This window comes from Macadamia integrifolia, chromosome 8 (assembly GCF_013358625.1).
Source record: "Macadamia integrifolia cultivar HAES 741 chromosome 8, SCU_Mint_v3, whole genome shotgun sequence".
Lineage (NCBI taxonomy): Eukaryota > Viridiplantae > Streptophyta > Magnoliopsida > Proteales > Proteaceae > Macadamia > Macadamia integrifolia.
This window is the reverse complement of record NC_056564.1, coordinates 24,882,877-24,902,102: the sequence shown is the minus strand read 5'-3', so window position 1 is coordinate 24,902,102 and position 19,226 is coordinate 24,882,877. Positions and strand designations below refer to the sequence as shown.

At 42.8% G+C, this 19,226-nt stretch overlaps 1 protein-coding gene across 2 annotated transcripts in view; it reads right to left on the bottom strand.

Moving 5' to 3' along the window:
- The window catches only part of LOC122085891 (ribonuclease 2), a 69,775-nt gene that overhangs the window by 676 nt on the left and 49,873 nt on the right, over positions 1-19,226 (bottom strand). The window contains exons 6-7 of one of the 2 annotated variants that reach the window (XM_042654493.1): positions 11,700-11,791; positions 731-892 (exon numbers count right to left, since the gene is read on the bottom strand). In XM_042654493.1, coding sequence (XP_042510427.1) covers positions 731-892; positions 11,700-11,791 — 254 coding nt within the window. The remainder of the gene's footprint in view (positions 1-730; positions 893-11,699; positions 11,792-19,226) is intronic. The other variant, XM_042654495.1, reaches the window with a different exon arrangement.

Genomic DNA, 19,226 nt, shown 5'->3' with positions numbered 1-19,226 from the left:
AAATCCTTGTTCCCAACCTTGATTTCCACTTTAGTTAGAGAGAAATATAGCTGACAGCAACTTTGGAACAAAAACCCTTCAAAAAATCGTGTTTTTCTGAAAAATTACCCATCTTGGTCATTATATGACCGTAGCGCACTGTATCGGTACATACTGATACTCACCGATACGTATCGATATATATCAATACTCACAGATATGTGCCGATATATACCGATACGTACCGATCGATACATACAGATACTCACCGATACGTACCAATACATACCGAAACGTACATTTTACCTCAATTTTATATTTTCCATAGAGTCGTATCGAGGCATATCGTATCGTATCGATGTGTATTGATGCATATCGGTATTTGTCGTACTAAAAATTCCATGTATCGTATCGGTGTGTATCGTATCGGTCGGCTAAATTTAAGATACGTATCAGAGGGTATCGTATCGGTATTGGAGATACTTAAAACCATGCGGCTGGACGTCACATTGAAACGGAGTGAAAAAGTATCACAAAAGTGTTTGTCAATTCCACATTTCAGATTTCACTGACCAAAATGCCCTTTGATTCTTTTTCCTCACCCCTTAACACAGCTTGCTAGGGTTATCCCTGGAATTATCATTCCAGATGATCCTCTAACATTAAACATTGTGTGTACTTGTGTTGCTGCAATCCAATCTAATATAAGAAAAGATAATTAATCTCAAGTAAGTGAAAATTTTGTTCTTACCTTCAAATCCTTGTCAAAGCATAAACTGATTTCCTTCACAGCACCATGTGAGCAAACCAATAAAGGAGAGGCCCCTACAGCATTCTCAATGGCAGAAATAATGCTTCCGGAAGGATACTTTTCAGAATTAGAAGCTACATATCCAGCATCATTCATAATTCCCTGGTATTGAGACTATTATGTCAAATGAAGCCAATTAAACAGGATTACAAGACAATCAAAACACAAATAAGTTTACACTAAAAAATTTTTACGGTGCCAAGTGTCGACTCTGACAACTACTTGATAATTTCTTAAAATAATAGTTACTTTGTCAATTCAAATCAAGTCTTTGTGGTGTCAATTGACTTCAGGATTTTTTTACATTTTTATGTGATTCTATTTGAATAACATTCTATGCTAAGAAGTGTCATGAACCTCCCTCAAACCTCCCTCCACCGACAGTTTCCACTGTCCGTTCCACCCCTCCCCCCTAACTCCCCTCGCACTGACACCTCCTCCTCTCCCTCCTCTCACTCTCCTCCTTCACCCATTTCTCCCTCTCCTACAGACCACCACTCATCTCCATCTCCCTCTTCTCATAAAACCCCCCTCTCCCTCGCCTCCCCCTCCGAAAACCTGGGCCTCAGTTGCTTATCACAGCTCTCATCCCTCCCAAGTCGGCTTCTCCCTGTCCTATATCCCTCCCACCATTTTTGGGGATGCCTTGGTTGGATTTGGTTGGATTCTGCCCTGTAGGGCTGCTTGACTCTGAGATTGCAATAAATGGCAAAACTGCCTTGCCGGCCATTTCCTTGGTAGCAGGCCGCTGTTTGCCATAGTGAAATCCTCCCTCTCTCGTCAATGGAAGACCTCTGGCACATTTTCGATTTCACTCCTTGACAATCGAGTATTCATCTTCAACTTTCCAAATGACGTGGAGAAAAGCTTCACCCTTTGATGGAGGTCCTTGGATGGTTGGCAAAAATCCCATTTTCCTCCGGTAATGGGACCAGTTCCTTTCTTTCACCAAGGTGGACTACAAGATTATCCTTGCGTGGATATCCCTACTGAATCTTCCTCTTCACTACTGACGTGTGAATGGCCTCAGTGTCATCAGGTCGATTATCGGAAAGCCTTTGTACTCTTACCTTTGTACAAGGACTCAAAATTGTTTGGCCTTTGCTCGCATCTGTGTTGAAGTATCTGCCGAGGTTCCCCAGCCAACAATGTGCACATCCATAACGCTGACAGATCCTCCTTCTCTCAGGCGATACAATATGAGTGCTTGCCCCCTATTCACTCTATTTGCAAAACATTTGGGCGTCGGACTGAAATTTGTGCTCCAAGAGCCATCCCTGCCGAGGTCAGCCCTACCCCAGTTGATGCTACTGCGCATTCTGCACCAGTGCCCAAGGAATTCACTAGCAGTCCGCTGGAACCATCACGGAATCGCAGCCGCATGGCAGATCCTCGCCCTTCGGAAATCCATGGCTCACCTCGCTCCAAGCCTGCCTCTGTTGGACCTTTGGATTCTTTGCTTCCTATCCAATCCCTCTAGCTCGGGCTCTAATACTGATTCATCATCCTCCCTCTCCTCCACCTCATCTGAACAAGTCCCTTCCTTCCCCTGCTTTAGCGTAGCTGTCCCTGACTCTCGCCTGCTTTTCTCTATGCTGCAGTTGGTCAGCCCCCCTTTGCCGACTCTTGCGTCTGCCTCGAATCCTCCCCACCCATTTCTTCCTTCTTCTAACCCTTTCTCCTCCTTTCGAGACACTTATACCCCGACTGTCACTCTCCCTCCTCTTCTTCCTCTTCCTTCCCCTCCTACGAACTTATACCTTCCTGCCCCCCACTCCTACTCTGGCCCCCCTTTCTGGCCCACCTTCTTTTGAACATCCTTTCCAAGTTTCCAACCACTTGGTTTCGGATCCTCCTGACCCGCCTAACCATCCTACCTCCACCCTCCTCAACCCGCCAACCATACTTAACCCGTCATCCCTCCTTTCAGGCCATGACCTGTCACCTCTTGATGGGTCCTTCTTCTTCTTTCGGAACCTCTCGCTCCTCCTTTCCTGATTTTCTCCTCGGCATGCCACCTCCTGTGGTTGCTCCTTGTGCCACGACAGACCCCTTCATCTCCAGCTCCCTCACCTCTGAAGGCGCCTGCGACATCAACGACACCTCCCCTGGCCTTTAGCCAGGCTCCGCTCCTGTCACCACCTCTCCTCTTGCTAGGAATGCATCTCTGTCGCAGCTTCAGCCACTCTTGGCCTTCCCCCAGGCACTGCCCCTGCCTCTGGTCACCTTCACGCCTTGGAAGGCATCATCTCCAATTCTGCTCCCTATTCCGCCTCTTCTCATGCCGCCAGCCCCTCTAGCCCCAATACTGTTGCCCATGCATCTGGAGGCCCCAACTCTCCTAGCCACGGCATACGCTCATCCACTTCCACTGCTCTGGCCGCGTCCTCTCCTCTTCCTGGCCTTCTGCCGGGGTGCATTGTGGGCCAACCCACTGAAGCTGTTGTTGCTGCTAGTCAGCTCCCTGGTCCCCTGCCAGGGACATATGCTCCCACCTCTGCCACTGAGAATCACCAAAATGATCCTATTGCTACTGCTAGTCAAATCTCTGGCCTTCAGCCAAAGACAATTACTCGCTGCGATGGTCCACCAGGATCTGACACTTATTCCCATGATATGTTTGTGCCTGCTACATCTTCGTTAACTTATCTCCGGTCTGGGCAGGCCCCTCCAACCGCAATTGGCTCATCCTGCCCCTGTAGTTGGCCCTATCAAAAAAGTCAGATCCCTCTGATTCACTTCTCACCGTAAAGGAATGGAGAAAAAGTCACATCCCACCTCACAGCTTCACTGCCTGGCAAGCCATCTCAAACTACCTCCCCACCCAAGATTTTCTTATCCATCGGCACATCCATGTCCCCCTCTCTTTCTGCCTCTGCTGGAATGGCATCGAAGACAAAGATCATCTATTCTTTTCTTGCCATTTCTCCATTTGGAAAAAAAACCCTTTCTTGTTGGCCAACCATAGAAGAATTCTCCCTTTCTCCAAAGAATGGATATGGATTGATATGACTTTTGGACATGGTTCAAAATCTCGCTGAGGCGAGTGATATAGATACGCACCCATGGATCCATACCCATCTGGGTATCCAGCGAAAGATGAACCGGATCCATATTGGTTTTGGGTCTAGTAGGATTTTAGAAATTTATATTATTTAAGAAGATTGTCTTTGATTTTATTTTATTCACTTTCAAAGTTAGGTACACGTAGGATTTAGAGAATCGGTTTGCAATTTGTTTCCTTGTTTAGGGTAGTTTCTTATTTCAGTTGAGTTTCTATTTTGTGTCTTTTATTTTCCTTTAAATTGGTTGTAACCAATAGACAAGTCAGATTGAAGAATGATGAATTGAGTTGAGTGCTTGTGTAGCCTGCGGGCATAGTGCGATTCTCTCCATCAAGTGGTATCAAAGCCGAAGGATCCCATTCCTTCCCCCATCTCCTTTCTTCCCTTCCCATTCTCTGTTTTGGTTCTACCGAGACTGAGAACAACCCAAAAAAAAATCACATTCTTTTTCCGCCCTATACCTCTTTTCCTTTACTGTTCCTAACATTGCTGAAGCAATCATATCCTTTTTCCCTTCCCATCGTAACCCCCTCCCAACCCTGTGCCAAAAAAAAAAATCATCTTTGTGTTGAACAGAGGAGTCAACCCAACCCAAAGGTGAAGCAGAGATGCGAGAGTGAGAACCAGCAAGCCAAAAAAAAAAAATTCAATTCTGTCCAACAGAGACTCTCCCTGTCTCACGACCGCCTCCTTCCCTTCACCACTGCAATCGACCCCACTGCCTCCTCTTTCCCTTTCCACCAGCAGCCAAAAAAAAGCAGCAGCAACAGGAAGGCGAGCAGAGAAGAAAAAAAAAAAAAAGGTCAGACAAAGAGGGGAAGCAACGAGGACAAGCAGAATCAGAGGAAGAAGAAAAAAAAAGAGACGAAGAGAAGAGAAAGAACAGAAGAAGAAGAAAAGAGAGAAGTCAAAGAACAGAAATCAAAAGAAGAAATAGAAGCAGAGAGAGAAGAAAGAGGCATAACTGGTTGTCATTGCAGACGGCTCCTAGTCAAAGTCGTCGAAGTAGTCGCCTCTTCCTCCGCTGGTTGAATCTCAGCCCAAAGTGGAGAAGCTCGCCCGTGGTCGATAAGTCCCCCTCTCAAACCACATTTCTTTAATTTTTCCTTAATCCTTTTTTTTTCTCTGAATTTTCAATATTGCCCTTTTAATTCTCCAGTACCCCTTTTTGTTCTATTTTTTTGTCCCTTCCAAGCATACCCCTACACCCACATGTGACATCTCTTAGTAACTTAAATTGAAATTCAATATTTACAGTTCTGTCTTTCCTACCAAAAAAAAACCATTCTGCCATTGCTGTTTAAACCTCCATATTTACCATTTTGCCACTCACTCCTTGCTTTGAGTATCCATCCATATGTGATTCCAACAACCTAGGCGATGGATCGAGACCTTTTATTGGATATCCATCAACAAATGCAATTGATAATAGAGAAGCTTAATGAGGCTTAACGACATTGCATGGACATCAAAACCCAAGTACACTCTACCTTCAACTATGTGATCTCAGCCGTTGAACAACAGATAGAAGAATCAGAAGATGAATCACCAGTGGTAGAAGAAGAGATGGGCCCATTGGAAGTTGAAGATCCACTTGTGTAAAATTTTGAATCGGTTGATCTCTTCAGTGAACCAATCGATTTTATTTTTCCAAGTCACTACTTCATCAATGAACTTCGCGTCGTGGATTTCATATCATTCGCTCTTGGTTCAAAGGTGACTTCATACAGGCAAGGATGAATGCTGATCGATTGGAGTTGATTCTCCCGTTCTACAAAACTCGTGGACGAGTTTTTCTCAACATCGGGGGAATTGATGTAGATACGCACCCATGGAGCGATCCATACCCATCTGGGTATCCAGCGAGAGATGAACCGGATCCATATTGGTTTTGGGTCTAGTAGGATTTTAGAAATTTACGTTATTTAAGAAGATTGTCTTTGATTTTATTGTATTCACTTTATTTTAGCAAAGTTAGGTACACGTAGGATTTAGAGAATCGGTTTGCAATTTGTGTCCTTATTTAGGGTAGTTTCTTATTTCAGTTGATTTTATATTTTGTCTTTTATTTTCCTTTAATTGGTTGTAAGTTGTAACCACTAGTAAAGTCAGATTGAAGAATGATGAATTGAGTTGAGTGCTTCTGTAGCCTGCGGGCGTAGTGCGATTCTCTTTCCCCCCCTTTTCTTAGTGCGATTTCTCCTTCTCCTATGCAACTCTGAGACCCATCTCAGGGAATTCTTCCCTACCCTATAGGCCCTCCATCAAAGAGATCTTTGTAATTTCATGTTTTTTTTTTCCTGAGTCGAGATGTGCTACGAATTATAGAAAGGTATACATCTCGGTCAAAATTTCGGTATCTTGGCCGAAATTTTGGTACCGTTTCGGCAAGATACCGAAATGACACCAAACCAGATTATAAATACTCCAACTCGTGAGGGGTGTTTCGGCGAAATTTCGGCTCCTCCTTGCATTTGAACACAAAATCACTCCATTGTCCATTAATTTGCCACATCATCGCATCTACTGCCTTGAAGATCACTCCAAGTTGAAGATCTATACATTTCATGCTTTGGAAAGAAAAACCACTTTCCCCAAAACCATTTTTTTTTTTGAAATAGTAACATAAATATATGTTGGATAGGGCTAGTTTTTTTAATAAGTTAGACACTATAGGCCGATCTATGACCTCACGAAGTCAAAATATTTTTTTTTTCCTGGTTTAAAAAAAAAAAATTTCCATCAACATAAATCGTATTTTCTTATAGTTAATATAGCATTAATAGAAGTCAATATAAACATGTTACTCACCATTGGTTGATCTACGACTCTATTGGAGCGAAAATTTTTCAAGCCGGTAAAATTTATTTTAATTTTCAAAAAATATGAAAAATAGATTAATAATTAAAAATAAATAAAAATAGGGAAAAATTTTCTTTTTTAATTTTAAAAATAAAGGAAAAAGAGACTAATATTAAAGTGTTTTGAAGCGTACATGATGCTTGTTATGCTATACCATATTTGATTTTGTTGTACTATGTCATTATATATTTTTTAAAATTGATTAAAAAAATATAATTTTATATAAGAAAAAAATATAAGCAGCTACCATATACTTGTAAGTTAACAATGACATTCTTTTTTCTATGCATCAACATTAGGGTGATATAAAATGGCTGACAGAGGAGGCGACGAGGAAGGCGGGAGAAGAGGGAGAGGAGATGGGTGACATGATAGGAGTCGTGATAGTGGAGAGATTGTATGGAAACACAGAGTGTCGATTGATGGCGATAAGAGGAAAACAAAGTGCAACTATTATCATAAGGTGGTGGGGCCACAAGACTTAAGCAACATTTGGTTGGAAATTGCTCAGATGTTACTACATGCACTGAAGTGCCTGATCATATTGCTAAGGCCATAGCTGAAGACATGAAGGGAGGGAATAAAAGGAAAGCAACGAAGGATAAGGCGAGGATAGAATTTAAGGAGGCACTACATGCTCCCATGCATCGTTATAATGATGATAGTGATGATGACAGTGATGACCCTATATATGTGCCTGATGACGTACAAATTGAGGAAGGCTAGAAATTGACGGCAGGGCCAAACGTTGAGCCAACAAAGTCTTAGTAAGAAGGAGGAAAGACATAGACAGAGTAGAGGAGCTGGTCCATCTAGATCAGGAGGTAGTGGATCTTCATAGCCTCCTTTGCTATTTAGGAGAACACCGAGTACAAGGGCAGCCCCACCTCTGCCTCCACCTCCAGTGGTACCACCTCATGTGAACCCCGTTCTACAACACGATCCCCGTGCATATAGGAAAAATGGCAGTAAGTAGCGTAAGATAAAGGGGATGTGGACTAATATGAAGGCTTATGTTAGGGAGATTGTATCTAAGTGGCTGTTATTTCATAGCAATCCGACAAACGCCGCTATAGGTCCCTATTACCAGCTAATGCTTGATGCTGTTGCTGAGGCCGGACTAGGGATAAAGGGGCCCACTGCATATAAGATGATGAATGTTTATTTGCCATAGGAGAAGTGAGGGTTGAAAGCTTACATGGATGAATTAAAGGTTTTATGGGAGACCTATGGGGTCACCATAATGTGTGATAGTTGAACAGGGCCCACGAGAAGTCCATTATCAACTTTATAGTTTATTGTGATGGTAGAACAATTTTTCTGAAATTTGTTGATGCATCCAAGGAAACAAATGATGCAAAATACATCTACAAGCTTTTGAATGAGGTTGTGTAAGAGGTTGGGATAGAGAATGTTGTTCAAATTGTGATAGACAACGGAAGCAACTACAAGAAGGCCGATCAGAAAATGATGAATAACAGCAGATTCCAACTCTTTTGGACCCCTTGTGCAGCACACTGCATTGATCTGATGTTGAAGGACATGGGAAAACTCAAAATTGTGAAGACTGTGGTTGATAGGGCAAGGAAAGTGAGCACATTTGTATATAATCATGGGTTTTCATTGAACCTATTGAGGGAGAAGTGCGGGGGGGACTTAGTCATGCCCGGTCTCGCAAGATTTGCTACCAACTATATTGCACTCAGGAGTTTTGAGTCCAAAAAAGTCGGTCTTCGATCCATGTTCGCATCTGAGTGGTTTGGGTGGAGGGAAGTAGGATCACCTGGTGGTAGGGTGGCACAGGCAACAATTTCATCAGATGAGTTTTGGACACAACTGGGTAAAGTGGTGAAAATCTTGTCACCAATTGTTGGCGTGTTGAAGATGGTGGATTATGCTTTCAAGCCCACCTTGCCAAGCCTATATGCTGCTATGGAAATGATGAAAAAACATGTGTATGCTACTAACCCACGTGGAAGTAAGAAATTTGTAAATATAATAGAAAAACGTTGGGAGCGCCATGTTAAGCATCCATTGCATAAGGTTGGTAAGCAAATCGGAAGACATTCTTTTATGTGATATAAAAATGCATTAACGTCAACATTGACATAGGTGAGGTAGCGCTATCCATACTGGGAGGGAAGCCCAAATGAGAGCGGTGCCTTCAGTAGGGTATTGACAATAATATGTTTTGTCAAAATTCAGCATACTTTTTAAACCCCAAGTATCAGTATAGCCATAGACTTACCTTGAATCCAGATCTTCTGGAAGCAGTGAAGCAGGTGGTTGCCAAGTTGCAACCAAAGCCCAGGTCTACAAGCCATAGCCAATACTGAGGTGATTTTTGTAATACTATAAGAATCTAAATTTCAATACAATGGTTGTTAACTATTTCCTATTTGTAAATTTATTGTAGACGAAAAAATTCAGGGATACATTAGGCAGTTTTGGAGCCCCCGCCGCACTCGCAGGTCGTACGAGTACTGATGCTGGTACAAAATTCAAATTTCAGTATGTTACTTATACAAGTGTTTAGTGTTTTGAATAAAAATAATCTTTTGCACTTGTTGTACCTTGTAATGCAGCTGAATGGTGGGTGTTGTATGGAGCTTCGGCACCGGAATTGCAAAAGATTGCCATCAAAGTATTCTTATAGACATGTTTTGCATCCGGTTGTGAGAGAAATTGGAGTACCTTTTCACTCATCCACTCCAAAACGCAGAATCGATTAGGTTCAGAACCTCTCGCTGACTTGTGTATGTGCACTACAATATGAAACTGAGAATGCAGCACATACGCATGGGTATAGAGAATGATAGGGGCTAGATCAAGCTTGCTGATATTTTCCAAATTGACTTAGATGAAGAGGATCCTCTAGTAGATTAGGTAAGGGATAGAGGCGAGCCATTGATGGATCAGCCTGGAGGTAGGCCGGACCCATATGTAGTGCAAGAGATGGTGTTCAATGTTGATGATTATATGGCTACAGAGGGAAGGATACATTCACAGACCCCCCGACCATTCGAAACTACACCTAGTAGGGATGATTCAGATAGATATGATGATTGGTCCACTTCCTCGGGTGGTTGTAGCCACACTCAGACTCAGACACTAGCACAGACACAACATTGAGCACTAGGTAGTGATGAGGGTGGTGATGATGGTGATGGTGATGGTGATGGTGATGGGGGTGGTGATAGATAGGAAGCAGTTCGATAGCAATATGAATAGGCCAAGCCAAAGCTAGAGCCAGAGCTGGATCCGGTGAGATTCACTGGGAAGAGTCAATTTGAGTATGCCACACAAGATGCTGAACATGATGCACGTCAATCAGGTGGAGGGAGGAGTTCAGGTTACACTAGATGGCCTCGTCGTCGATTCGGTGGAGATGGCAGCGAGATTGTATGGACGTTGATAGTCTATCTACTTCTATTGGTGGAATGAGTTGAGCAAAGGGGATAGTCATCCTCACAGTGAGAGTAGAGGGAGTGGGCATTAGCGTGCCCCATCATTTACTAGAGAGCACCTAGACGGAGTATTATGGACCTTATGGTCAATTCACTAGGATAGGGCTTACATCTAGTTCATCCATTCCTAGTATTGACTATGACTCTCAGACCCAGTCACATGGTGGTGGCTTTGTGGACAGCTTATTCTCTTACCTAGCCTAGCCATACATGTTGCCGAAAGTATCAGTTGAGAGTAGCTCAATGGAGGGTTCTTCTTCTTCTTCATACTACGGTGGTGAGACATACCCTCGAATAGGTTACCTTCAGTATATAGATGACTCAGTTTTTTTGGTAACTGTGGAGGACTACGTTTGATTCTTCTCTCATAATATGACGTGGCATGCATTTGTGGTGCAGTCAGAGGAAAATGCACATCGACACCATCGTACTGGGCGTGAATCTAGCCAGGCCTTCATAGTTCTTTCCAATAGATAGCCATTATGATTAGTGTTGTATAGCTAATATATTTGGGACATGGGATATTTCCATTTGGAACTTTGAGATTAAGAGTAAGACGCTCAGTAGATAACTTTAGTTGGGACTTGGGAGTGAGGGAGTTGCATAGTATATTACTAGTATTCTAAATGTTAGTTAATTAATGTTCACGTATGTTTTGATCATGGCTTAGATGCATTATTTAATTGTTTTACTATCATATTATATCTTGTTTTAGCAATAAAGCAGGTAAAATCTCTAGAACAGTTCGACAGTTGTTGCCAAATAAGGGTGCAACTCTAAAACACTTTCATGTTCTAATTTTTTTGCAAATTTAAGTTCTAAGCATGTTTATTAACCTTAAAACAAGCTACCCACCAAGTTTCAGGTCATAGTATGGCCGTTTGACCAACGAAACAGTCAACCAAAAAAAAATCACCCAACTCGTCGAGATTTCGGTGGTTTTGAAACCACTGAAACGAAATGAGATTTCGAACCTTGCTTTTGGAGGGCCCTCTATTTGTGACACCATTGGGAATCTTGCTTTTAGAGCCACAATCTCTCATATCGGGATGGAGTGTAATCTTCGTAGATGAACTTCTAATTCAGATCTTTTGATAAGATTTGGAAAGCCATCTACTTTGATGTCAGTTCCAAAGTTGGCTGCCTTCGTCATCACCCTGTCAAAGACTCTGCTAGGAATAGGCACATGGGGCCTCTCCCCCGGCATCATCCCTCCCCCCTACTTGATAGCCCCCTCTTTTTTAGCTTTAGCTCTTTCGTGGCCTTTGTGTTTGTGCCTCTCTTGAGGCTCTGCTCCCAGTTTTCCTCCCCAGTATATTCTTCTTCTTGGTAACGAATTATTTATGCACAAAAAAAGAAAAAAAAAATCTACGCTAAAGGAAATATTAGAGAAAGAAAACCATCTGTTATGTAAATAGTAGATTATTTAACTCAGCTAGTGTAGCATCTGCGGAAGTAACTCTGAACACTAAAGTTTCAGAAAATTACAGAATGAACAGATTTCCTCATACTAACCGTGACATTATATTTGAAGTAGAGATTCAGTGCTGTTAAAAAATAACTGTACTCATCACGAATTACTGGAAAGGAACATGTTCCATGCTTCTCTGCAAGCATTAGTATTAAATGGAAACATGAATACTTGAATAGAAAAGTAAAGTCTACACTGAGCACATAATAAAATAATAAATGGAAATGTAAATATTTGAATAGAAAAGTATAGTCTACACTGAGCAGCAATGGTTGTAGAATGATTGCTGTAAAAATCATTCATTTATTCTAAAACTATTTCGTCAACGCCTTTTACATAATAGAGGGTATAGCCTCACAATTTAGAAAAAAAAAAAAAAAAAAAAAACCAAAACCAAAACAAAACAAAATAGAAACTAACATGAGAATAAAACTAATTGATTTAAGTAACTAAATACTAACTTGTTCATTAAGAAACTGACATAAGACAATAAAGGACTCTTCTAGAAGACTAAACCTGACTTTGACAACTTGTTGATAAAGAAAAGCAAAAAAGGAAACAAAAAAAGGAGACCAAATTGCCAGTAATTGACTCCCCACTCAAGCCTTTCTCATCTCCCGCCATATCCCTCCCACCCCTCGCCCGCCTGTTGCCTCTGTTGGAATGGTCAAGAAGGCACCTCTCACCTATTCTTTGACTGCCCTTTCTCCTCCCGCATTTGGAAACTACTCCTATCCAATTGCTGGCCTTCCTGAAGAACCCAACTCCCCCTGCCGAGAAGATGGCTTTGGATTGATATGACCTTTTCTAGCTCTTCCATTTGCAACATCGCCGGTAAACTTGCTTTTGGAACGACAATCAACCACATTTGGATGGAACGCAACCTCCTTAGATGGACTTCCATTTGGATGGAACGCAACCTCCCGCATTCTGTGTTTTCATTCTATTGAAGAGATAAATAAATACACAATAGTGAGCAAAGACTTACCATATACATGCGATATAGATATTTGACTTACCATACACATGCGATATGGATCCTAGTACACAAGGTAATGGAAAAATATTAATCCTAACATACAAGGTAACTAGAATATGCTAGAATATACAGCTGGTGGATTCTATATGGATTGATACACCCCCTCAAGATGACAATTCAAAAGGTCAGATTTTCAGCTTGTCACGAAGAAATTGGAAATGCTTGGAAGGGAGACCCTTTGTGAAGATGGCTACAACCTGATCAAGAGTGGAAATGAATTGAACCTAAAGATCCTTTTTGGCCACTTTGTCGTGAACAAAATGGAAATCAATTTCCACATGTTTGGTATGAGCATGGAACACTAGGTTTGCAGAGAGGTAAGTGGCCCCTCTATTGTCACACCATAATATAGGAGGGTGGTGAAGGGAAATACCAAGCTCACGAAAGAGGGATTGGAGCCACGTTAGTTCAACAACAGTGTTGGCCAGGGCCTTGTACTCAGCCTCTGTGGATGAGCGAGCAATTGACAACTGTACGCTGCTTGCGAGAAGACCAAGATAGAAGATTAGAACCCAGAAAAATCGCATAGCCCCCTGTAGACTTGCGATCAGAGGAGTCACCAGCCCAACTGCATCAGAGAAAGCCTGTAATTCAGTTGTAGAAGACCGATCAATCAGAATGCCATAGGTGCTCGTGTGCTTCAGGTAGCGCAGAATGCGCTTAACAAGGGACCAGTGGGTCTCAATGGGAGAATGCATATATTGGCAAGCACGGTTGACAGCAAACGAGACATCCGGCCTGGTGAGAGTGATGTACTGAAGGGCACCCACAATGGAGCGATAGTGCGTGGGATTGGAGAAGAGGGCACCCCCCTGTCTCAGATGTCCTGAGGAGGTAGGGATGGGGGTATGGACAGGCTTGCATTCGATCATGCCTGCACACTGAAGGAGGTCAGTGATATAACGCTATTGTGAGAGAAGGCCTTTGCTATAAGAGATAGCCTCAATTCCCAAAAATTAATGTAGGGGACCAAGATCCTTGATGGAGAACTCCTGAGAGAGCTGGCCAAGCAAGGAATCAACATGGGTGGAGGTACTGCCACGGTTTAAAGTATCGGTCTGTATCGTATCGTATCGACCAATACATATCCGTATTGGCCCTTACCAATACAATGCATTGAATTTTTAAAACCCTTTTGTATCAATACGTACCGATACGCACTGATACACAATGATGCGCACCGATATGCGTCGATACGTACTAATACTCTATGAAAAATTCAAAATCGAAGTGAAATGTACGTTTAGGTATGTATCGGTACGTATCTGTACGTATCGATATGTATCGGTGTGTATCGGTACGTATCGGTATGTATCAATGTGTATCGACCAATACACACTGATACATACCGATACGGTCATAAAATTGCCAAGATGGATAATTTTTCAGAAGAACACAATTTTTTGAGGTGTTTTTGTTCCAAAGTAGCTGCCAACCATTTTTCTCTCTAACTAAAGTAGAAATCAAGGTTGGGAACAAGGATTTTACATTTATGGGACAACTACAAACCTTAGATTTTTAATGCGATACTCTCAATTTACTGTTTATGCATAATATATGTTATATATAGCTTTTTTAAACTATTTTTTTATGCAAAAGTGAAAAAAAGTTTTTCCTATCCATTTATGTGCGTATCTTTAGCGTATCTCTGATACGATATGATACCCTCCGATACGATACGATACCCTCCAATATGTATCTTAATTTTGGCCGATCGATTCTGATACTTTAATCCTTGGGTACTATTTGTAACGAGAATGTCATCAACGTAGACTAATACATATGTCACAACCTTGCCCTGTGAAAGTATAAATAAAGATGGGTCCGTCTGAGAGGTATGAAAGCCTAAGTGGAGAAAAAACTGAGACAAATGCTGGAACCAGGCACGAGGAGCGTGTTTGAGCCCATATAGAGACCATTGAAGCTTGCAAACATGATCGGGATGAGAAGCATCCTGAAAACCAGGGGGCTGAGTTATAAACACCTCCTCATTAAGAAAACCGTGGAGAAAGGCGTTGTGTACATCAAGTTGAACTGGCCATCCACGAGTGAAAGCAAGACAAAGCATGGTCCTGATGGTAGTAGGCTTGACCACAGGGCTGAAAGTCTTAGTGTAGTCAACACCCTGTTGTTGGTGAAAGCCCTTCGCAACTAGGCGAGCTTTGTAGCGCTTAATAGTGCCATCTGCTTTACGCTTGATCCTGTACACTCACTTACAGCCAACAAGATTAGTACGGGTGGGGGACTAAAGTCCAAGTGCCATTGCGAACAAGGGCATTAAACTCATCTGCCATTGCAACCCGCCACTAAGGATCTTTGGAAGCTTGTGAGATACAGGTAGGTTCAGTGGGAGGGGTAGGGCGAGGGCGTAGGGTCATGGTGTGGGTCTGAGTTGGGATCTAGGCTGCAGGAGGGGCGGGTGGGGAAGGGGTGAGGTGGTGGTGATGGGCGGTATGGATCAAGAGGGTTGGGGTGGCGGTGTGGGAGGTGGTTGCTGATATAGGGTTGAAAGGGGTATGGTGCAGCGTGGGGGAGAGGAGAGTGGTGATGGTGTGGGGGAGGTGGGGTTGATGGGGTAAGGCAGGCTAGGAGTTACAAGAGAAGTGGTGGTGTGGGGATAGCGAACAGAAAGTGGAGTAAGAGCCCAAGGAGAGGGAGGTAGTCCTAGGATGGAAGCACCTGAGGTATGAAAAGGGTAAGAGGACTCATCAAAGCGCACATGACGTGCAATGTAAATGCGACCAAAACTGAGGTCCATACACCAATAACTGGAGTGAGAAGGACTGTAGCCAAGGAAGACACAAGGGGAGGAACAGAATTGCATCTTATGGTTGTTGTAGGGACGAAGAGATGGGAAGCAACAACAGCCAAAAGTGTGGAGATATAGGTATAATCGGGAGGCCTCTTGTGAACGAGCTCAAAGGGGGTGAGGCCTCCCGTGACACGTGAGGGCATGCAGTTTATGAGGTATACCGTGGTCTCAAATGCATAGTGCCAATGTTGTTGTGGTACCGAGGCCTGGGCTAATAAAGTGATCCCAATTTCAACTGTGGCAATGACGGCGCTCAACGGCACCCTGTTGCTCATGGGTATGGGGATAGGCAAGAAGATGTTTAATACCCAATTAGGAAAAATATTGCGGAAGAGAAAGAAACTTCCCCCTAGTCTGATTGGATGTATTTAATCTTTCCCTCAAACTGGTGCTCAACCAAGGTCTGAAAGTTGGGAAAAATATTGAAAACCTCAGACTTAGAAACCATAGGAAAATACCAGATGTACTTAGTGTGGTCATTAACAAAAATAAGAAAATAACGAAAACCATTGCCAGAAATAAAATGAGAGGGTCCCCATATATCAGTGAACAATAAATCCAAAAGAAAGGAACTACAAGTGTATGTTTCTTTTAAACTAAGCCTAGAGGCCTTGCCAAGTTGGCAGGCCGTACAAAGAGCATTGGTTTTATTAGAGAGACAAGGAAGACTATTTTTCTGAATAATTTGATGAAGAACTCGATGGTGGGGATGACCAAGACGCTAATGCCATCTATCACACATTGTAAACTCAGCAATATTGGCAGACGGCGAGGGAGACGACATGGGAACAGCGTACAGACCACCTTTACTCGGACCGAAAAGAAGAGTACACCTGGTTATCGGATCCTTGACAAAGAAACAGGAAGGGTGAAATTTAAAATAAACATTATTGTCACGAGTGAAACGTTGCACAAAGAGTAAAGACTTATTCAAGGAGGAAACATAAAGAACATTAGAAAGATTAAAATTTCGAATAGGAGAAGAAAGTTGAGTAGAACCAATATGAGTGATGGGAAGCCCCTTACCATTGTCGACCTGTAGCTGATCCTGACCTGAATAGTTGTCATATGATAGAGAATGGAGGTCGGGCATGACATGGTGTGTAGCACCAGTATCAGGGTATCATGTGGATGAAGGTGGGGTGGTAAAGTAGGGGTTATGCTGGGCATGGTAGGCGGATGGTGGGTTCACAGGGGGAGTAGGCCAGGTAGGGTAGGTGGTCATAGGGCTAGGATATGTGTGGTAAGCGGCAGGGGTAAGGGGCGATAGTAGTAGGTAGAGGCTGCATGGTTGGCGCGATAGCAGATAGTGCAGAAGAGACGTCCTTAGCCCTATTGGGAATAGTGCCCTCCATGACCACGTCCTCCACAATTGCGACCTCCACAGCCCTGGGAAGAACCACAATTAGAGGGCTGAGATTGAGGCGGATCAGTTAGCGAGCCCCCTTTAGTGGTTTTGGTTGCCTGATTAGCAGAGGGGTTGGAGTCACTGGATGGAGGATCAGTGATGGCAAGCTTCTTCAGGGAAGAGCTAACAAGGAACTCGTGGCTGAGGAGTAGCGCATGTAGATCATCATAGGAGACTGGAGTGGAGTGATAAGCAAGGTGGGAATGACCTCTATAAGATCAGAGCGTAAAGCCCTGAAGACGTGTATGTTAAAGCCAGCGATTTTGAGGGGTTCACCGGCAGCACTTAATTCGTCAGAGAGGCTCTTCGCACATTGGAGGAAGACACCGATTCCTCAAGTTTGTGAACAAGGTCTTGCAGGGCCAAATGGAGAGAGAGGACACGAGTGGGGGAGGCAGAGGCATATGCATTGTTCAACGTCTCCCATATGGCCTGGCTAGTGGGTTTACCAATAAGGAAAGACCTCTTCAGAGAGAGATGCAATAGGAGGCTACGAATGAGCGCATCTTGTTGACACCAGGCAGCAGCAGCAGCACTTGGGTCAGAGGGATAGGGGTTAGAGGCAGTTAAAAAACAAAGCAAATTCTGTCCTTCAAGGAATGGTTTCAGCTGGGTCTTCCAAAATAAAAAAATTTTGGAGCCTAGTTTGATGGAGAGATAATGGTGTGCATTGGGAATGGAGGGAGAAGATTGAGTTGAAGAAGGAAGAGGAGAAAGAGAGAGGGCGGCTGGTGTCTGATCTCCCTTGGGGGTGTCGGTGCTGGCCATGAGGGAGGGAGGGAGGGGCAGCTAAGCTGTGTGGAGCTTATGATGCTCTGATACCATGACAGAACTTGTATTTTAGGGTTTTAAGATTCTGTGTTTTCATTCTATTGAAAAGATAAATAAATACACAATAGTGAGCTAGGACTTAGCATATACATGCGATATGGATATTTGACTTACCATACACATGCGATATGGATCCTAGTATACAAGGTAATGGAAAAAAACTAATCCTAGTTATAGGCAACTAGAATATGCTAGAATATACAGCTGGGATCCTACATGGATTGATAGTGTCTTGCATACAGTACTAGTGGAGTTGGTTTGATGTATGTGTTGTGGTAGAATCTTGTTGTTTCGTACACTGTACGTTGGTTGATTGTCATATGCTTTTCATTTATATACTGAGAACCCTTGTTTATTGTGCTAGGTTTCATTCCTTACCTATATCTTTGTCTTTTTTCATACCATATATATATATATATAGTTCTATTTTGGTGCGTTAGGTAGGCAGCAGGCACCATATTATATCCAGCTAATCCACCCTTTGCATGGATCCCCATATTTTTTTATCGTATTTCACTCCTTTTGTGTCCTATGTCTTTTTTTCCTGCTGTCAGGGCATCCCACGCAAACGACACACGGCATCGATCAACTTTGCAACATGTACAAGAGTGTGTTATAAATGTTGGCTATAAAAAGAGGATTTGATGTGCTACCTGGAACATTGGATCGCTGACGGGCAAGAGTTTGGAGTTGATAGATGTCATAAGAAGGAGAAAGATTAACATTGCTTGTATCCAAGAGCCTAGATGGAAAACGGGATAAAAGCTAAGATGTTGGACAACTTTAAACTTTATTTGGGGGACCAAAGTGGTAAAGGTGGAGTTGGCATAGTGGTGGATAAAGACCTGAAGAACAATGTGGTAGATGTTAAAAGAGTGGGTGATAGGATTCTATCCCTAAAGCTCGCGTTAGATAAAGAGGTGGTCAGCATTATTAGCGTTTACGCTCCCCAAACGGATTGGATGAGAGCTGCAAGCTACAATTTTGGGAACACAAGGATGGATTGAGGCATAGCTTTAGACCGGATGAAAAGATTATTATGGGAAGGGATCTTAACGGACACATTGGTAAGGATAAGAGAGGTTATGTAGAGGTGCACGGAGGTTATGGAGTTGTGGGAGAGGAATGAGGGAACGTCAGTTTTGGAGTTCGCAACCGCCTATGATCTATCCATTGCTAACACTCTTTTCGATAAAAGGGAAAAACACTAAATTACATTCAAAAGTAGATAGCATTCTAGTCAAATAGACTTCTTACTCACTAGAAGGTCGGACCATTGGATGTGTAAGGACTATAAGGTCATCCCTAGGGAGAGTTTAACCTCGCAACATAGATTGTTGATCTTGGACATGTGCTTCTATTTATCGAAGAAGAAACCAAGTAAATATGTTTGCCCTAAGATTAGGTGGGGGAGATTGAAAGGTGAGTCAGTGGAGTCTTTTACAGATAATGTAGTGAAGCATGGGAAGTGGGATTGTGAT